General features: G+C 31.9%; 1 protein-coding gene across 2 annotated transcripts in view; it reads right to left on the bottom strand.

Moving 5' to 3' along the window:
• Positions 1–21,031, bottom strand: part of LOC126737449 (DNA-dependent protein kinase catalytic subunit-like) — a 44,277-nt gene extending 23,246 nt beyond the window's left edge. The window contains exons 1-24 of one of the 2 annotated variants that reach the window (XM_050442358.1): positions 20,780–21,031; positions 17,829–17,990; positions 17,435–17,766; positions 17,211–17,373; positions 16,940–17,151; positions 16,634–16,884; positions 16,399–16,583; positions 15,836–16,342; positions 12,748–12,921; positions 12,522–12,689; positions 12,275–12,467; positions 12,029–12,210; positions 8,063–8,265; positions 7,620–7,937; positions 7,339–7,526; positions 6,927–7,240; positions 6,459–6,872; positions 5,763–6,156; positions 2,396–2,523; positions 2,153–2,345; positions 1,529–2,100; positions 1,198–1,471; positions 987–1,143; positions 684–831 (exon numbers count right to left, since the gene is read on the bottom strand). In XM_050442358.1, coding sequence (XP_050298315.1) covers positions 684–831; positions 987–1,143; positions 1,198–1,471; positions 1,529–2,100; positions 2,153–2,345; positions 2,396–2,523; positions 5,763–6,156; positions 6,459–6,872; positions 6,927–7,240; positions 7,339–7,526; positions 7,620–7,937; positions 8,063–8,265; positions 12,029–12,210; positions 12,275–12,467; positions 12,522–12,689; positions 12,748–12,921; positions 15,836–16,342; positions 16,399–16,583; positions 16,634–16,884; positions 16,940–17,151; positions 17,211–17,373; positions 17,435–17,766; positions 17,829–17,990; positions 20,780–20,921 — 5,974 coding nt within the window. In that variant the 5' untranslated portion in view covers positions 20,922–21,031. The remainder of the gene's footprint in view (positions 1–683; positions 832–986; positions 1,144–1,197; positions 1,472–1,528; positions 2,101–2,152; positions 2,346–2,395; positions 2,524–5,762; positions 6,157–6,458; positions 6,873–6,926; positions 7,241–7,338; positions 7,527–7,619; positions 7,938–8,062; positions 8,266–12,028; positions 12,211–12,274; positions 12,468–12,521; positions 12,690–12,747; positions 12,922–15,835; positions 16,343–16,398; positions 16,584–16,633; positions 16,885–16,939; positions 17,152–17,210; positions 17,374–17,434; positions 17,767–17,828; positions 17,991–20,779) is intronic. The other variant, XM_050442357.1, reaches the window with a different exon arrangement.
• Between the last annotated feature and the right edge of the window lie 897 nt (positions 21,032–21,928).

The raw sequence follows: 21,928 nt of genomic DNA, 5'->3' as shown, positions 1-21,928 counted from the left end.
CTGCCTATTAGTCTTTTTACGTGGTAATTAAGTTACTCCCCGGTTTTATCATACGGGTTGGACAAAACCGGGTATTTTACAATAATTTCATAAAAATAAAAAAAAATAAAAAAATTGAGAATATTTATAAAAACTGACATTCCTTTATCAACCCTAAGTCATTTGAAAATATTGCAAGCTGCAGCAAACGTTCGCTACTCTAACATAGCACAAGATACAGTGAGTCTTTGGACTGGTACCCCGATTTTGTCCAACTCTCCCCTTCTATTGGTATCTCCAAAAACCACTGAGAACGGTTCATGGCAAAGTTACGTAATATGATGATCATTAAGATTCCATTTAAAAATGTTTAAAAAATCAAAATATCTTGGCAGAAAAAAAGTAAAGCACGAAATTATCAGTAAGAGTTTACAAAAATCTTGATTTTGTCAAAGGCTTGATAAAAATCTAAACATTTTGAAAACTCATGTAGCAATTTTATTAATTTTTTTTTCATATGAAAGCTGATAAGTTTCTTTACCAAGAGGTTTTTTTCAAATTATCTTGTAAATACATATTAAAATAATCTTAATACTGCGAAAGTCTTCATACAAAAAAAACCTAAATATACTTAAAATATAAATTCAAGGCGCTAAAAGTATCAAATTTTTTTTGTTAGTTTTATTTAATCGATCCTAATTTACCTTCCATCCAGGGAGGAAACTCCACCATATCATCAGGATCTTCCGGAAGCCTATTAATGCCTGTACTGAAAATATGCTCGACTATACCACAAACTGTAGCCATAAGTTCATGGTTGTTTATTTCAGTAGCTTCTAAATAAATTTCTCCCTAAAATTGAATTTTTATTCAGAAAGGAACGTAAAATCTTCTGATTAAAAATTACGAGTTTATTTTTAAATAGTAACCGTGGAAAAAGCCAATCAGCTTCTATTTTTAATTGTTTTTTAATACCCCTGGTGTAAATACGAAAAATAATCCTTCACCTGAATTATTTTTGTATCAGAAACTTCAGTATCATCATTATTTATGGTTCCTTCAATATTAGAGCGATTGGATGTCCTTAAAACGCTACTAGTAAAATCGAATTTGGTCACATCTTCATTGAGGGAGCTGGTAAACAGCCTTTGAGACTCTATATATCTAAAAATATTAAGTTTTATTATAGAAGTCCAAAATGCCTACTATTAGTCTCACTTTAATGATTTTGATTTGTTTTCTATCCTTTCCTGCCTCAGACCATCCCTAATATTTACTAAAACTTTTCTCTTTTTAGGATAACTATCAAAGTCGACAGGAAAAGTATAATTTACAGTCGTATCTATAAGTGAACTCCACAAAATATCTTGGCCATTTTCTTGTCTCACGAACAACTTTTGGTAAAAACTAATCGACTTTATTGAATTAGTAATGATTGAAGCAAGAGCTTTATAGGCGCTGCACTTATAAACCCTTTGGTATTCGGCACTATCTACAAAAAATTATTGTTCAAGTTTTGAAAATAAGGGACATTTTAACAAATCCTTACCCTCATTCGTGTTATCCCTCAAGGCACCCAGTGCCACCTTAAGCAACTCATTCCTCAAATTAGTACCTGCCACCTCATCAAATTCACCTCCTTCTTTTTCCTTACAACCAATAGGCACTCTTAAGAACAGCAGCTCCACCAGTAAAAAGTCGACCAAAGCGACACAGCGGTTTAAGTTGCCACTTTGTAAACGCTCTTTGATATCTTCAATATTTTCCTTAAAAAATTGGCAAAAGGCTGTATGGTTACTATTATTAAAAATAGAGGGCAACACTGCGTGGACTAAAAGTTTCTTCTGATCAAATGTCTTATTGACGTTTACAGAAAGGCGGTAAATCGCGTTTAAAATGTTCAGCTGTTGACCCACTTCTGCATTTCTTGCCATAAAGTTCTTCAGCAATTCGCTTAGGTCGGTATCTTTAATTGATTGTATGTTCTTCAAGTAAAACTCTATTAAGAAGGTTAAAATAGTGACATTCTTGACGTTTGGAAGATTGCTCAATAATTTTTCTGTTAAAGACTGAGTTGATAGATAAGGTTCTAGCCTTACCTGTAGAATTTCTAAAGCGGTACTAAAATAATTTATTTTGTAAGAATATAAAAGAAAGTGAGCCACTTTTTTACCTTAGACCCTCAATATCATCAATCACAACGTCACAAGTTGCATTAAATATACTCAAATATAAGTTTAAGCCTTCTTGTTCCGATAACAACATTTCCTCCTTACCAATGAGAGTGAAGACCCAGGTTTGCAAGTCGTCGAAGTGCATATGGAATTGGGCGAAAATTTTACAAAATTGTTTTACAAAATCTAAACCTACAATGGATTCGTAAGTGGACATACGGTACATAGTTCTAATAAATTACCTAAGTCGATGCTATTTTCTTCAAAATACATTTGAAATATGAACCATTTTGTTAATAATCCTTCGCAGATTTTTGAAAGTCGATCTTTGAAAGCGGTTTTGTTATTTTCGATGTATTTCATTATAAACCTAAAAAAATTGTATTAATGGCCATATAACAGTTACATTGAGTCCCGAATACATGTCTTTTCTTTTTTTTTGTAAATAAAAACCTATATAAATTTAATGTAAACAGAACATAGTAGGAAAAAAATATTAATTGGGGTAACGTCATAAAGAAAATAAGACTGAATGTTTTTATAGCTTTTTTATTTAATGATTTAATAAAATAGGAAATATACGTCTACTCCCTCACCTGACTCTTATGCTCGTTTTTCAACCCTTAGATCTCGATGTAAAGTAGAATACGATCGTTACTTTAGTGAATATATTGGTTAAGTGCAGAGGTCAGTGGTGGACGATAGTCGTTACTTTTGGAGGTTGGTCAATGACAAAAGAAAGAGCAATGCATTTCCAAATTCGATGTATTTGGGCCAGGAAATGGCAGAGTCTAGGAAAGCAATTACTGATTTGTTTGCAAAGTTTTTTGCTACAGTTTACGACAACTCTATTTATCCCATTCCTGATTCTCTTGAATTTGGTTCCCAGAATATTATTGTTGGACGCTTCACTCTCTCGAAGGTATTTTCTAAGATCCAGAAATTTCCTAACAAGTTTATCTGTGGGCCAGGTAATATACCTAATGTCTTTTTAAAGAACTGTATTTATACAATTAGTAGGCCTCTCCAGATGATCCTTAATATGTCTTTACAGGACTCTACCTTCCTAGAAGCTTGGAAGCACAGTTTCATCATGCCGATATTCAAGGCTGGCAATAGGAGGGATATTGCCAATTATCGTGGAGTATTCAAAACTCATTGGCCAAATTGTTTGATAGTTTAGTTTGCGGTCAGCTAACATGGCAATGCAAAGGAATCATTAGTGAAAAACAGTCAGGATTCTCTTCTGGGAAATCCACAACCAGCAGTTTGGTTTAATACGAGTGTGATCTGTTGGGGGCTTTGGAGAGGGGGGTTCAGACTGATGAGGTCTATACCGACTTCTCCAAGGCCTTCGACAGGGTGAACTTTGGTCTCTTGCTGGCCAAGTTGGAAAGTGCTGGTTTTCATGACTCCCTCTTAAAATGGCTAAAGAGTTTTCTGATAGGAAGAACTCAGAGTGTGAAGGTGCATGGCTGTCCTTCTACACCTACTAATGTAGTCTCAGAGGTTCCTCAAGGATCTCACTGTGCCCCTCTGCTCTTCAATCTATTTGTGAATGATATTGTTAATGTGATCAATCATAGTTCTGTAAGTATGTTTGCTGATGACCTGAAGCATCTACATGCAGATTAAGCAGGTGAATGATATAGCCAAACTTCAGGAAAACCTTGATGCTTTGTGTGAGTGGTCAGTGAAGAACGGATTGAGGCTCAATATTTCCAAGTGTTGCTACATATAATTTCATACAGGTTCGAAGAGATTCAATTCTACATATAGTATCCTTGGTAAGTCCTTGCAGTATGTGAAAGTAGTCAAGGATTTGGGCGTGTGGTTCGATGAGCATCTGAGATTTGTTCATCACTTCTCTAAAATAACTTTAAAGGGACTAAGAGTGTTGGGTGCTGTAAGCAGGTATAGTTCACATCTCTCTCTGCAAGCCTATAGACTCCTTTATGTTTCACTGGTTAGAACTAATCTTGAATTCTCTTCAGTAGTGTGGTCTCCTCCATATCAGAATTCAATAGATATGATTGAGAGTGCAAGATGGATTTTTGCGGTGTGCTGCATTTAGAATGGGCATTAGCTTATATATATTTATTTACATTGTATCAACTCACTAGGTTAAGTTATGTATTATGTAATAATCTATTTTGTACATTTATTTTTTTTTTTGAAATAGGATTTCCTTAAATTTAATAAAATAAATAAAAAATTTATTTATTTGTTTATTCAATTGTAAACTGTAACGTGTTATTTCCAGCTCTGAAGATAGGCTAAATAAAGGCCGAAACGTCAACATTTTTTCAGAAATAAAATCAGTTTTATTTGAAGTCCTAAACCTGCAAAATACTTTCTCTCCAATTTACACTATATATATAAAATTTGAAAGCGAAGTTAATAAGTTAAGTTGTTAAGATAAATTTATTCTGGATTATTATTATTATAAAAATTGCTTAACTTCGCTTTCAAATTTTCTATTGGTTTAACATAGTTATAAACCATTAGAAAAAGAAATATGACATAAATTAAACAATAATATTCTTTAAATAAGAAAATGTTGTTAAAAAAATTTGTTTTTTGTAAGGTGACGTATTCGTAAATTGATTTATTTTCAATACATTCATAATACACATTGTTAACCTTTGGTTAACCATTGTTCGCAAATAAAAGATTTGTTGGAGATATACTTAAACATCTTAAAATCATCAGCAAACATTAGTTAGTTACTGAAAAATAGAAGTTACAATATTACTTAATTTTAGAGTTCTCGCACTGGAATGGTTTAGATCAAGTAGAAACCCCTTTTCTTATATCATTGGGTACTGTTTATAATGTAAGGTCAATACAACGTGGACTTCCACAGGGTTTTGTGCTTGGCCCTATATTATTTTTACTATACATTAATGACATAACTTCTCTGGACATTAAGGGACACTCTACAGTATTTGCTGACGATACAACAATCTTGTAGTCCGATAATGATCGGATATAATTAATGAGAAATGTGTTCAAAGACTTAGCGATGCTCATCTTCTATCCTTAATCGTTGGCAATACTAAATTCAGTAAACTTAGAAACTTATTCTAAGTTTACTCGTATCGACGAAATAGTAATAAACAATAAAAACTTTATAGAAGTTAATAGGCGTAATACGTTCCTTTGAGTGGTCATTGACGATAAGTTGAAATCCCTTGAATACATTTCAACCACCAGAGATGTTTTTTATGCACCTCTATAATCTAGAAAGTCAGGTATGTATATCCACAATATACATACCAGGGAATAAACCAGAAACTTCTAAATTTATCTAAACAGAAAAATATTTAACCAGTATCTTCCAGTCCAAATAAAGTGTGCTAAAAAATTTACAAAAAAAAAGAAAAACTCTTAAAAAGTGGAGAGTTTTAGTTAGAAATAGTATTTTGGAAATTTTGGATTGGTATTTTGGAAAATTTTGTGTACTGGTCATAAAAAGTCATCTTTTATTATGTCTGTATATGCAGTTTCAGAATTTTAATTTTGTATTTTTAGTTTTACTTCGGCTTTTTCTACGAATACTATATATTTATGATAATAAAGCACGTTTTGAATTTGAATTTCACTTACCTGGTAATCTTTATAGTCATTTCCACGTCATCGCATTTATCCAAAAACGCATCAAAATCATCAAGTAAAAACTTGACAACCGTATCAGCAAACATACTGACTAAATATAAACCGAAAGGCATATTATTGCCAACGTCGGTTAACTCTTGACACCTGACATTAGTTTTATCATTTAAATGGCCCAAAAAAACTAAAAATTCTTGTTTGTTGCTTAAAGAAAATTGCAAAATTAAAGATAAATATTCCGTAGTGGCTTCAGAGAGACGTCCTATATAAATTGTGTTTTGGTCCAGGTTTTTGTAGAAGTTTGATATTAGTTTGGTTATTAGTCCTTTTGAATAATCTAGGGTGTTGAAGTGAAGATCTAGTTGACTGGAATGGATCAAAAGAAGTCCTAGAAGGTGTTTATTGTTACAAAAGTTTTACAGTATTTGAATAATTGAGCAATTTAAGACCCTACGATTTGTAGATTTTTCTCGGCATCTTACATCATTTATTTCCTATTGTTAGAACGAAACTAATTGGGTTGGAGTTCGGTGGTGTGTTAAAATACAGTAATTAGTTCATTGTTTTATTTTATTAGTACGAGCATTAAAAATTCACTAATAAGTAATTCTATTCAAAGCTCTATAGAACCAACCCATTCTTTTTATCCGTTGGATATTCAATTGCTCAAAGACTCAATTACTTTAATACCTTTTAAAATACTTCTTTGCTTTAAACTAACATTCTTGTTTAAATCAATTTCTAAATCCCAGCTGTCCGCTAAATACTTTTTCAAAACATCTGTCACCTCAATTACGTTACTTTTCTCAAGTTTTCTGGGAAAATTATTTAGTAAAATTAACAAAATATCGCGGTATTCTTGCTGTGCAAATTGTTCGTCAAACCCTAAAGAGTTTGGATAAAAAATTGAGTTTCTAATTAAATAATAAACGCTCTGCTTGGACCAAAATGATGAATTTTTCTGTAGAACTTCGTTGTTATTAAGAATCGTCTGAGCCAGTTTTAGAATAGCTAAATTACATAACGATTTGAGCTTTATAAATTGCTCCTTGTTCTCACTAGTACAATAAGGTAGTGGTAATGACTTGTAGATCAATTTTAATGCTAAAACAACACAGTTTATAAGGCTTCTAGGCAATTACAAGCGGTAAAAATCACCTTGTTCAACTGTTAAAGTCTGCATATTTATTAGAAAATACTCGATTGCCTCCAGTTTATCATCGAGATCCACGATAACCAGCCCATTTTTTATTACAAAAATGTACCCATCTATGAGACATAATAGACTTTGTAGCCATTTTAGCAAGATAATGCTCGTTTCCGTAAAATTTGCTTCAGTTAGCGGATGTTTTTTAATATGTTCTTCATAAACCTCTAAAATATTCGGACAAGAGGTCTGCACGAACTTTTGCATAGACATTTTTTGATCACACAGAGGCTGAAAATGTACAAACAGTTCCATGCAAATATTCCTAAAATGAAAATAATTTAAGAATTTTTACAAAAGAACCATTCTTAATGAAGATTTCTAAGCACTAAAGAATTTTCTTAGTCATAAAAATCTATTTACCTACAATATTTGCTTCTACTTCCTGTCATAGTAAGAAGCCATGTTGTTAGTCCAGTCAGGTTTTCATTCGGTATATCTGAGGGAATACGCCTCTTATCGTCATTTCGTCGAAACATTTCTGCTCTTTCCAAGAAAATTCGCTTTAAATGGCTTATGGCTTTGTTGATCTGATGTACTGTATTATCGACCTAAAAAAGCATATAAAACATTACATATGTCACATACAGTTCCCGCAGGACCACCCTAAGTAGCAAAAATAATATTTCTTAACTCAAAATTACCTCTTCGTTCGAATACTCCAATAAAGCCAAACTACACACAAAAATATGTAGCAGTTCCACCGCAAAAATGCTGATAATAGCCCTCTCTTCTCTGATTTCTTTGTAAATATTATTAAAAATCAATGCGGCGCCTAGTTTCTTAACTAAATCGGGATGCAGGCTAAAAAATCTCATGCGTTTCACCAAAATTTTGATATTTATCGGATTCGATTTTAATTCGTTCTCAGAGGTTTGTTTGATGGTCCATTTAACGAACTCATTGATGCATTTTCCAGAAAAGTCACGGAGGGAGGAGTTAGTGGGATGTGTAATACCCTCCTATAAAAGAAGAAGGAATATACATATAAACTGTAGTAAATTCTACAAAAAAAATCATTTCCAAAACCCTGTAATTTGCATTAACAAAAACTAATAAAACTACGTTTTAATAAACAATTTCTTACCATAAGAACTTCAACAATAACTTGCAAATGAAGGCTCTGTTTGTTCACTTTGAAAGTGTACCAATGGATCAACTGCATGAATAGAGGCTCGAAAATTTGCCTTACAACTTGGTCCATATCGCAAGCCAATTGCAAGAGGGGCAGTGCTATACTTCTTAAAAGTTCTTCTAAGTCTATCAATCCAGAAGTAGCCATTAGTTTAGCTAAAATTTTTATTTAAATGGTGATCAATACGATAATGTGTAACCCCTGAGGTTCTCAAGGTTCTCAGGTAAAGTACTTAATATATCCAGAGAAAATGGACATTTCTAAAATTTGAGCCTTTATTCCCCTTTACTATTATATGTTGTAAGACGGACTGTGTAGTTTATATTTTCGTCAATTATTGCTGGTTCTTTTAGATTTCAAATATAACGTTTGGCCTTTTCATATCATCATAACCTTACTATCACTACTTATCATAATTGCATAATTGATAAGAGGAGACAAAAAATGCACTTACATTTATTTATTTACATATATTTATTTAAAATAATCAAACGTCTAAATTTATGAAGATAAAAAGTAATTAAGGCCAGTATTTAAGACAATATGGATCCAATTTTAAATCTTGAAAAAAAAATAAAGATGAAAGTTTCGATGGTGTTGATATCGAAGGTGACGTCGATGAGAGCGGGTCGGGCACAAGTTTGGATGTTTCAACGTCGAGTTCTGATTCTTCGAAACTCGGAAAATTTATTGCTGGCACGTAGTTGGTACGAATTACAGCCTGATTCCCCGGAACCACCAGCTTTTCCATTTTCTGCAAGACCGGTTGTTCATTTCCGCTCGAATGGTGAGGACAATTTACTTCAATTTTTTGAACAATCTTTTGATGCTGAGATAAGACCACATTGTTACTGAAACCAATCGTTATGCGATTCAAAAGAAATTTAAAAAATGGTCCCCAGTAACTGCTGATGAAATGAGAGTATTTTTGGGGCTTATAATTCTTCAAAATATTATAAAAAAGCCTGAAATGAGGCAATATTGGTCTAAAAATCCTTAATTACTAACACCTTTTTTAGTAAAATGCCTTAGCAATAAAAGATTTGAAGCAATCATGTCAAATCTACATTTTGCTAATAACGAAACCTTTGATGCTTGAATGATCCAAACCCAAAGCTAAATAAAATATGGCCAATCTACGACAAGCTAGTAAATAAATTTCGAGCTACAGTTACTCCAGAAAAACATGTAGCAATTGATGAAAGCCTTTTATTATACAAAGGTACACTTGGTTGGATACAATATATTCCTCTGAAGAGAGCACGTTTTGGCATCAAAACACATATGTTATGTGAGTCAAAAAGTGGTTATGTATGGAATTTTATTATTTATACAGGGAAACATACAAATCTGGATCAAGAGTATGCTGATATGCCAGTTTCATCGCAGGTAATTATGATGCTGTCCAGGGATCTGCTAAATCAGGGCTATTGCATTACAATGGATAATTTTTATAATTCTCCACAATTAGCGGATCTATTGTTGGCCAAGCAAACGGATGTTTATGGAACAGTAAAATTAACGCGAAAGGAGGTTCCTAGGGAGCTGAAAGAGAAGAAATTGAAGAATGGCGAAATATTCGGATTCCAAAGGGGTAAAGTGTCTCTGATCAAGTGGAATGATAAAAAGGACATTTCTCTAATTTCCACTATTCATTCAAACAAATGTATAGAAGTTGAAACACGAAGGGAAAAAAAATAAAACCAAAAGTAGTTGTGGACTATAATGATACTATGGGTGGAGTAGACCAGCACTTGGCTGATTATACCTTACCAAGGAAAAGAGGTAAGAAATACTATAAGAAAATATTTTTCCACCTTTTGGATTTAGGCCTATGGAACTCTTTTCTAATATATGTAAAAACGGGCGGAACAAAATCAGCACTTGTATACCGATTGGAGCTTATAAAGCAAATAATGGAAAAATATCATCAAACTAAGTTTACTCCAAGAACAGGACGACCTTTAACACAGCTCACTCCTCTTCGTCTGACTGGACGACATTTTCCAGATCTTATCCCAGCTACTGAGAAAAAGACAAATCCAACCAGACAATGGAGTTTGCAGCAGAGATGAACGCGGAAAAAAAATTCGGAAAGAGACCAGATATTACTGTGCAGATTGTGACACCCCCTTGTGTGTAACTCCCTGCTTTAGGGTTTACCACACAGTTCTAAATATTTAAAAAAGTGTTTTTTCTACCTACTTACATGTTATTTTTAAGTTTCAGATATGTCAAATTAGGTTTGTGTTATGTACTTCAAATATAGAATAATGTTTTTTGTTGTTGCACGAGTTAACTGGGGTAAGCACATGTATGAAAATAAACGTCTGTTTTTTCACAAAAAAATAGGATTTTTTAAAATTTTTAACTCTAAAAAGTAAAACATTTTTCGATTTAATTTAATATAACAGAATAAAAAAATGCGATTTTTTTTTGATCAATTTTTAAAAATAAACTAGATCGTTAAGCGGTTAAGCAATGAACCAATTCAACTTAGATTAGCATTTAAAATTAATTAAATATAGCTTTTTAAACAGTAATAAAAGAAACACCAAGTCACAGGTCTCAAATATATTGTCAAAGGATTACACCTGTTTCGCCTTTACTTCGCAACATTAGATGTTGTAAGAAAGAAACTTTTTGAACGTAACGTAAATTTGTAAGTTACACTAGAATTACATAAAGAAGTTCATACCTTGTGTAATCACTAACAAAGAAGAAAAAAACAAAAAAAAAAACAACACTGAGGTTTAAATACAAAAAATAAAATAATAATTATATGAGAAAAATGAGAAAAGGTTTATCAAATGTAGAAATCAAACCGCGTACCTCTGTGTTATTAGAAGGTAGCATTAAATTGACTTGGATTGCACTTGTTTCATTTAAAAAGTCTGAAGGCAAGGTCAAGTTGTTGAAAATCAAGTGAGGTTAAAAATTTCAAATGTCACCTACACAGTTAAGAACTGAAATTTTCTTGGATTTGTTATTTTTTAATTTTAATTTTTTTTTTATTTATTTCTAGAAGGTTCATTTTTTTACCTTTAGAACTATCATGTAATATATATTCACATTCTCATATATGGTATTCGAATGCCCTAGATATAGCCAACTCAGCAATCTGTTTGAAGAATTAAAAAAAAAGGTTATTAGATTATTTAGCACGGCTATTAATCATGACTAATAGGTTCGATATTGGCAATTTACGTGTAATATCACCCAAAAATGACAGGATCCATTAATTTCGAAGCTAAGTATCTATCACAGATGGTTTTTTCGGTACTTGAACCCTCTTCATTTTAGCAAATTTATTAAAATAATTCATGTACAAACTAGGGATAAGATAAGAGAAAATACTGCCTTATTATTATTAGGTGATTTGGGAAAATATTTAACAAAAATGTTAAATTGAAAAAATATCCAAAATAGTTCAGGCGATAGCTGCAATTTATATGTTTTCTGTGATTTACAAAAAATGTGATTTTTTCCTTAATATTTTTTTAAAGCTTGGCTAACGCTCAAATGTAGGTTCTTTCAACAGTTTTTTTTTTGTTGAATTAACCATTTTCAAAATGACAAACCTAAAAATGTTGATTCAAACAAATAATTTTTCTCGGCGTACAAAACTTTTGAGCAAAATAGATGATGGTAATTAAAAATGGTTAAAGTATATTTACATACAAATAAATTAATAAAGCGTTCATGATACCTAAAAGACGAAACGTCATATCGTAAATCTGATAGCACCATTAGATAACCAAAAACAGGGATAATAAAGATATATTTCCTTTAAAATCTGACCGAAAATAAAACCAGGAAAAATCAAATTAATTTTTCCGGCTTGCTTTTTGCCATACTACTGCTTTGTTGCAATTTAATCTCCCAATAGAGTTTTAAATTAGTAGCCTATATACTTACTTCTTCCCAAGAATACCACTACAAAAGCCTGTAATAGTTCACAAGCCATTATCCTCGTTTTCCTATCGCTAGAGTATTGGGAAAGCTCGACCACCCTCATAATAAAAGGTTCAAGAAAAATTTCCAGAGCCATATCATTGTAAGGTAAAACCACTTTAAGATGGAGCGTATCACTGGTAACCCTTAAGATACAAAAAAAACGGATTTTTAACCCTAAATATTGCGTGAATAGTCAGACAAACGTACTTCCTTTCAAAATTAACATCAGGTGCCACAAAAGCCTTACAAACCTTGCTGTTCTGATTACCGACAAAATGTAACACCCTTTTCTGGAATTTAACCAATTCCGGCTCTAGTTCCACCCCAACGGCACGCCGCTTTAACTGTCTCGCGGTTTTACGCTTTTTTTCAACGGCGGTATTGGAGCTTGAAATTACGCCTAAAAAAAACCACATTGACACGTTACAATGCTTAATTAATCAAAAATAGTTACCCAATGATCTGCTTCTCAAATAACTATCCAAGCAGGGAATAACTTGCACTAAAAATTCCTCGAACTCTTCTTTTTTTATGGTATTTTGCCAGCGTGCCAAGGTGGACAGCCCCAAGTTCGCTAAAGTTATATAGCTCCTGCCCACTTCAAAAATAGTTGTAAAAATTCCTAAAATAATTATATTAAAATAAGTTTATTTATTCAAAAATTGTTTGTATGTATTTACCTGTGCATGTTGCCAATACGGGCTCTATAACAACTACCGGACATTCCATAAGAACGTGCAGACAAGCGATAAGAAGTTCGTCTTTAAACTGCTTCATTTTATGTAGCAAATAACTAACGAATTTCGCTAAATTTTCTTTGCAATTGTTAACGTCTTGATTGAGAGTTATATTGTCTAGAATTTAGTCTTAAATAAATAAACCGGCGTAGCAGGCTTAATAGCAATAATTTAAGTTAAGATTAATGCGGAAATGAAATGGTTATTGTGGAATCTATACAAAAAAATACAATTTCCAGATGATCCAGGGAGTAATCCAAAAATTAAAGGATGATGTTTCTTATGTAATTGTGCAAAACATAATAGTAAACAACCAAAACAACCGGATATATTGTTATTCGATTGTTATTGGTTCAAAAGTTTTTTTTAATAAAAATAGTGTGCATTCTGAAAAAAAAATATTAAAAGAATATCACCACATATTTGCTTGGTATTTGTTACAAAAGGAGAAGAGATTAAGTACTTGAAGAGTGTACCTGTTCAGATGTATTATTGCATGCATAATTGCTGCTGTCACTACTTAAAAAATTATAATGGTTTAATGTGTTTAAGTTTTACATACAAATTTTGGAGTTTCATTTGATCCTACTATAAAGCACGTGTACGATCAACAATAAAGAGCTATTAGAGAAAGTTACCTTATTTCTCACAGATTGTCATACCATAAAATACTTTATGATAAGAAAAATAAATATGCTTTTTCAAATAATATTGAACATCAACATAACGTTGCTTCGTTGTGTGGGTAGTTAATTTCTTGGTGTTTTGTCAACAAGTTTACCTTGTTTATGTACCTTCTGTCAGATTTCTTGCCTTTAGGTTGTTTCTCTTTTTGAAGCTTATGGTATTTTCAGACTTTTGCTACTATTACAGGTCAACCTTTACAAATCGCTTATACTTCTCGCAGATATGCAGAAATGAACTATGTTTATAGGGTTTGTGATGGAAATGTTCGAGCTGTTACCCGATAATATGAAAGAAGTTTTCTCGGCATCAGTGTTACTTAAGAGACAGCGTTTCTGGTCAGCCACGGAAAGTAGGCTTAGAAAATAACGATGAAGAAGTTAATCAAGACGTTCAGGATTCCTAAATCCACAGTTCATCGAATTTTAAAAAGAAATCTGTTGTATCCTTGTCATGTGCAACAAGCAAGTCTGGCCACTGACTATGAAAAAAAGGTTCAATTTTGTCGATAGATGCTGCATCGTCAAACCCTCATTTTTTTTCAAAAATTTTGTAGAGTGACGAAAGCAGTTTTAAAAGAACGAGGATATTTAATACACACAATTTACATTATTGGGGGTATGTTGATACTAAAATGGTGAAAAACGATCTTTTAGTCCATCTATGGGCGAGGGTCATTGAGGGCAAACGGAAGGCTTAACAGCGATGATTATTTACATTTCTTGCAACATAACTTGAACGATTTACTTGAAGAGGTATCTCTAGTAACACGCCAAAGCCAAGACATGTGGCTGAAATATAATGAAACTCTTCCTCACTCTTTAAATAATTAATTCAAGAATTAATTTTTGTTAAGTTTATTTTCAAGAGTTTACTACTTTTATCAGAGTTTGTATTTTATTTTTATTAGAACAACACTTAAATTTTCGTTATGCAATATACAACATAATAAATATTTTAAGATTACGATTTTATAAATATTTTAGAAATGCCTGAACTTTCGCTCAATATTTTGCAAAAATGTATTGCAAGTAATACAGTTGCCTCCATCAAACTTAGACTTTTACTAACTTCATATTGAAAACCAAAGACGTAGCACTCACTGTAACGAGTAACAGAGCGCACGAGATGCATGTGTTGCCATATGTCGCCTTTGAGCACCTCTTTATGCGTAATATTCGATTCCCCAACCTGTAGATTGTAGACATGTACCAGCCTAATAGAATAAATTTAATAAAAAATAAATGGGGTCGTGTTGGAAAAAACGCTGGGACACATCGAATCCAAATTTTCTTTAATAATTTCTTTGTATACAGAATGTGTCATGTAACAATTGGCTTTACAAACCTTCTTATTTTTGATACAACCCCTTTTTGGTGGATTTCTTAGAACATCCTGGATATAACATATATTTCAACTATTTTAAAAATAATATTTGTTTTTGGATTTATTGCAAAAATTAGCATTAGAAAAATAAAATTTTACTTGGTACAATAACATGAATGATTTGAATGCCAGAATCAACATCTCGATACTACTTTCAATAATCGATAGATTGCAAGGGAAGAAACCATCTGATAGCCGCCGTGCTTACCTGACTTGAACGCCATAGACTTTTTTCTATGGGGATATTTGAAAAAACTTGCGAAGAAAAATACGACAATCGGTCAACGTTATGACCAACAATAAAAGAGCCTTTCGGCGTATAAAAAGTAATTTAATCAGTCGTAGCCGAATCTATATTAGAGCAGGGGTTTACATTTTGAACATATATTGTTATGTTTGACAGCAATAAAGGTAAGCAACTTTTTTCCAAAAACCATTAGCTTAATGAAAATAGTGAATCAAAAAAGACTTGTACTTATTTGAAAGTATTGCAGTTATATGAGAATATTCATTAAATAACTTTTCCTGATAGTTGTTAACATTTTCTAGTAAATTTGTTTCTGCCAGCTTCACTTGAAACTCAAATAATTTGTTTGATAAAATTAAACACATTGTGAAATTAGTTTTTTCTTACTACTGAAAGAAACAATTATACATCCAAACATTTATGAAAAATTGCACTCTTTAGGGCCACACTCGCACCAAATAGCGAGCAAATAAATTATAAATTTCTTGCTATACATTTTGTACGTGAAGCGATTTTTATAAAAATTAGAAAAACGGTAATAATAACGTTAAACCACCAATAATCGGATAAACATATATACGCTTATTTTTATTACAAATGACCTCCTCTAACGCCTCTGATGGTGGCCGAATATAGGCCTAAACAACCACAAAATTAGGGATGCTCTTTTAATCTTGCATTTTGTTACTTAAAAAAAAACAATTTATTACTTACTTTTTTCAAACAGTCTCAAAGTATTCCCAATCTTCAAACTATAAGAGAGCAATTTATAAAAGCCACTAACCAAGGGATATTTCAGGCATTTGCCTACCATATGATTAATAATTTTACAAATACAATGCTCGAACATGTTCGCATCGGCATGCTCAAAAATATCCTGATAAAAATCGGTAACGTTTAAGAAAATGGCATAATCGCTGGCCTGTTCCACTTGATAAACACTTTCTATATCAGTTTGTATGGAGTCTTCGTTGAGTTTTACATTAACGTTTAGCTTATCGACGAGCATCCTCAAAGTTTTTACTAATTCCTGTACAATCCTAATTAAAATAAACTCTCGATCTGAGAAATAAATTCCAACTTTATCATACGAACGGTTCGAAACAAGTTTTAATAGTCCACGCCACAGTGGAAAATAGTTTTTTACGGTTATTATTTTAGTGTCTTCAGTCTCAAGCTCAGATTCTGTCAAGTGTTGGTGAGAACAGCTCCACACGACCCCTAAAAACGTTTTTTTTTTTTCATACCTTTTAGAACACAAACAAATTATTTTTTACCCTGATAAACCGTGCTTTCCAGAAACGCATTGAATTCTTTGGTATCCTTTAAATAAAATAATGTGGTGACGAGAGCATCAATCACCACTAAATGATGAAGCGGTTTTAATCTGTAAAATGTCTTAATCATACTGATCACCGCTCTCTGAAGGCAGTAGATTTCTGAATTTGAAAAACGTTGAAACCTATAAACATTGTTTAAAATATTTAAGTGAAAGAAAATACTTATTAATACCTCATAAAACTAGCTAAACACTGAACATATTCCGGCAAAAATTCCCATTCTTCATTTTCAAAGTTAGAATTAAGAATGTAACTCTTTTCAAAAATTTCCATTATCAAAATAAACACCTCCCTAGCTTCCCCTTTTGTATAATGCTTATGCATCGGTTCACAAAAATACTTTAGACCCTGTAAGCATAGCTTCCGTTCGACATAGGTAGAACTTGTATTTTTTAGTGTCACTTTAAACCAACCAATAAAATGCTAAAGAATACAAAAAATTACTATACAAATAATTTAGTGCAAGTTATTTTAGTACCTTTAACATGGGTAAGCACTCGTCTTTATTCATTCTAGCAATAGTTTCTGCCATATTTAAGAGTAATATTCTAAGACATTCCTCCCCAGCTTTTTTCTCTTCTAATCCAGAGCTGAGCCAAGTCATTAGCAGTTTTTTATGCCATTGCTTGTACTTTGTAACCACAGATTTCATAAATATCTTCATGTTAGAGGCTAGGAAAGCTATGGCAGCTGTACAGTAAAAAATCCATAATAAAGAGTATTCAGTCAGATTTAGGCGATTGTCTTACCTCTGTTTCCGACTCTTATTTTAACATCACAAGTGATGTTTGATAATGTTTCAATGTAGTCATAAAGTTTCTTTGCTATCACTGCATTTTCCGGAAGGTTTAGGTTCAAGGGGAAGCCTTCACAAAAGTATGATAGACCAGTAAATATACCATGTATAATATACTGGGAATAAAAACAGTGTCAATTTTTTAGGAAGTAACTGTTTTATTCCTAAATTATTTACCTGTGATTGTAATTTTCCCTTGAACATTTGCTTATCCAACTGGGTGTAGAAGTACTTTTTAATATTTTCCGAGTCTTGTATAATGCCTTCTAAGTAACTAAGCCTTTTGCAAAGCAAGCCTATAAGTATAAATTCCTTGCTCCTCACAGAATCTGGATGAATTTCTTGTTTTAAACAAAAGTTTATCCCATGGTAAAGGTCCATATATCTCTGCTGATTCTCCAAACATTTGTCTATTTTTTCAATGCTTATAAGTAAAACATCCAAAATTCTAGTTTTAACTTTTGCTGCAGCCTTAACCTGTAGCATTCTAAGACATTTATCATTGATATCTGAAAAAAAACAATTTAACATTTTCAAAATATATGCACCAGTTCGCTAAAAGTATATTTACCCAAAATGTACTCTTCAACTTTTCTTGGAAAATTATTGATAAGAGTGTAAATAATTTCCAAAGCTTTTGAGCTGGCATTGTCAAACTTGCTATTAGAACATACATCCAATAAGAACTTGAATAGGCCAACATTCTGATCAAATAGGTGTAACAGGTAAAGATCTAAAGGAAATATTTAACAGTTATATAAAAACCATATAAAAATTAAAAGCTGTGTTCAAAAGAACTAAAAAAATATTTTTCCTTGTTTTGGATACTTATAATATTTGCGTTCTGCAGTATTTGAAACTGGAAAATCTATTAAACCTAATGAACATGTTTTTCATTAATTTTTGCATGATTAGGTATATTAAAATACCTAAAAAATTAGAAAAATTGACAGCAATATAATTTGGAATTAACCTAGCTGGAGTTTATTGTAAAAGAATGTGGTGCATTTATACACACAATGATTGGTACTTTAAAAAAACCATCTCTATATCAATTTTAAGATATTTGATTTAAAATAGGGTTCTTTTTAACTAAAGAAACTAAATATTGTATATTTTAAATGTTTGTTAACAGAGTTTTTTTTTGGTATTTAATAATATAGGCCAAAGTCCAGTGATTAGCACTTTCAGAGCGTTTTTATTTACTTTATACATGGTCACTAGGAGCATTAATTAAGCCATTTATATATTTGAATACAAACATGAAATTTTGCTGTTCTTCTAATAAAAGATACTTCAGATCTGAAATATCAATATGATTATTTATTTCAAACTCTTTCAAGATTTCTTATGTGAACCTCATAATTAGAAAACCATACACTATTGAACCAATATTCCGGACAATTAGTTGATCTATTCTGAATTACGTTTGCAAACATTTGTCTGAACATTCTCTAATATGCAACTAGAACATTCTGAAGTTGTGCAGCTTCATTTTTATATTAAATACACATGATAGGTTCCAACCAACATAATTAAACAGTAAAAAGCTTAAGGGAAACAAGATCACAGCCCCTTTTTATTTGATTGTAAATTTTTAACATATTTAATAACTTTTGTTATTTTTCTAACCTATTAGATCTAGGGAGTTGTTCTTATGGTTAAACTTTAAAATCAAGACTACTCAATACACTCAACTCCCTGGTAATAACCCCTGTTAACCAGCTAGTCTATCCCTAGATAGAAAAATCACTTCAGCTAGAAGTGACTGACACTAATCACAAAATGAAAAGGGTATACTTCTTTATAATCATTTAAACGACATTCACCATTAAATTTAAAAATATAGTTATAACCCTGATTATACTATGACTATGTTCATATCAATCTTGCCTGTTATTTCTATAATTTTTAGCAGGCTTTAAAAATACCCTTGAATATAAATTTAAGACCATTCACGAGATATAACTTATTCTTTCAGAGGCAATTTGGCTTTCAGTGTCATAGGACTACACTGCTGGCAATATAACATCTTGCAGCTCATTGAGGTTTTTGGGTAAAGACACCTTTGAGACCTGTGTGGATCTGACCAAAGCATTTGACAGTATCTTTCATAGAATTTTTTTCAGAAAACTTGTTTCTTATGGTTTCTACTCAGATAGTGTTCAACCGATGGTTTCTTATCTCCTGGAAATCAGGCAAAATGTATCCTACAACTTACAAAAATCTCAGGAAGCATTGTTACACCTGGATATACTTTAAGACTCTGCCCTAGATCCTCTTTCTCATTTATGTAGATGATCTGGTAAACTTTCAGAGGGTTGCAACATTATATTATTTGCTCTGATGATACAGCCATTTACACAACATATGAATGTTAGAACATTGAAAGGTCTTCTAAGAAATGAACCTTAAAATTTTAAAGATTCTAGCATTGATGGGGCATAGTCAGACATTTTTTAGCAAATCATTTTGTCTCAATACAACAAAAACTTAATCATTCAGCATGTGAAAAGGAGCACATTGCTAGCAAGTCTCTACTTAATTACTTATTTCTTGTCAAAAATGACCTATGCCATTCCAGAATGGACCCATGGCCACAAAATCATTGGCATGAGAGAGGAACTGTGTCAGAATTCTGGGAAATCTCAGATACAGGTATGATTGTCAGATTTTTGTTCAGCTAGGGTTGCTGGCATTGGTCTGTCTCTCATACTAGAGTGTCTACTCTATATAAGAATGAATCCTAATGTTTTTTCAACCCATTCAAACATACCTGATGTATAACAGTGCTCACTTGGCTTCAGAGTTCTTAAGACCTTCCTGAGCCAGGATTAGAATCAACTACTAGCTACTAAAACCAACTCTCAGCTAGTTTGAGCAGTTTCAAAGAAAGAATTAAAATCTTCTTAAAGAATAAAGCCTTTTAATACTTTGAAGAATTTGTAAATAGAAATAGAGACATAAAATAATTATTCAGTATTTTATTAGTGTAGTGTCCAATTTTAATTATAATTTTAATATTTCTTTAGTTATGACTTGTACTTTTAACTTGTAAGAAAGATTTGTACATTTCTTGCCACGAAACACTTAAATTTTGATTTTAATAGGATTATGATGGAAATTAAACTTTACAAAAATGACAACAAATTTTGTTTAATATACCTATTGTGTAATCTGTAGGTAAGACAATATTCAAAATAATTAACTTATACTCTAAGAAACAAAAACTACATGAATACAAAACCATGAAGTTAGAAAGCCAAATGAAAAATGAAAACAATTATCAGCACTGAAAGTCACATCTTATCCTTGCTCACTGGTCTTGAAATTAATCCAGATAACAAAGGCTAAATACTTAATAATATGTATTCTCAGTTAAATTGCCATCAGTCACTACCATTAGCAAAGAATATCAGCAAAATTCACTCTACACTATAATATTTCTAACAAACATGAGTTTCAATGATATGACTTGCCAACAAATATAAAAGGATTCAATAAAAAAACCAAAATTCTTACCAATTAAGGATTCATTCAGTTGCTCCTCAGTTAAATTGTAATTTAAAATGGCAAGCAATCTTTGACACTCTGTGGGGCCTCTAAGATTATCTCTTGAGTGCTCCCACAAAATTTGAAAAAAGTTTTGGGGTTCTATATCCATGTTCTGTGAAATTTCCCCTATGATTTAACAATTATTAAGGTATTCATATACTTAAAAACTTATCTCAGATATGAAAGTAACAAGATTTTGAACATCTCAATCTCAATAACATTCATGTTTTTGTTTACAAAAAACACCGGGAAATGCATAATTGACAGATGCACGTTGAAACTTGTTTGACTATTTTGATATCACTACTGAAGAGGAAGTAGCGGAATGACGGAACCGTTAACCAATAGAATTTCTTGCGTCTTGAATGGTGTTTCACATTTATGCGGTTATTATAAATTCACATTTCTTGTAATCTTGTTTTCTTTGTATATTCCTTTTAACACTAAGAAATCCATATTATATATCTCTAGTAGAAATTTTGCAAGCATTTAAGTCTGGCTGAGATGATCCAAGTATACTTGAAGAGCAACTTGGACCAAGTGTGCTTGGAAACGTAAATTTGGACCAAGTTGGTTTCCATGCTAAAATGGAGAAAGTGTGTTACAAGGTAACTATGCAAGTGGTTGCTGATATGCACTTACACAAGCTTGAAATGCAGAAAAGCGATAAAAAACAAAAAAACCAAATCATTTGGACTCGTAATTGGTAAGCGTGCTTTAAGCTTCCTCCAATTTCCTTAGTGAAGTCGCGGGTGAGGTTAACGGTACTTTTAAAAACCATCTAAGAACAACTACCGAAAAATTTGAGTAGTTATTAGAAAATGTGAAATTAAAATTCGAAAAGAAGATACAAATATGATAACTGCTTTACTTATTCATGCCAAAATGTACAAAAACTTACAACATCCAGTAAGTATATAATAAGATAAGAGGATCCCCAATTAAAGGAAAAATTCACCAAGGATCAAGCGCTAAGCAAAAATTAAAACTAACAAGTTCAAAGCAACTTTAACAGAAACAGCAGAAAAACATAAAATTACAATACTCCTAAAAAGCCACTGCGGAATGAAAAAATTCCTCAAATAAGTAAAAATGGGTATTATTTAAGATATCTTT

This window comes from Anthonomus grandis, chromosome 6 (genome assembly GCF_022605725.1).
Source record: "Anthonomus grandis grandis chromosome 6, icAntGran1.3, whole genome shotgun sequence".
NCBI classification, from domain to species: Eukaryota; Metazoa; Arthropoda; class Insecta; order Coleoptera; family Curculionidae; genus Anthonomus; species Anthonomus grandis.
The sequence above is the reverse complement of the archived record's forward strand: the minus strand, read 5'-3'. Positions and strand labels throughout refer to the sequence as shown.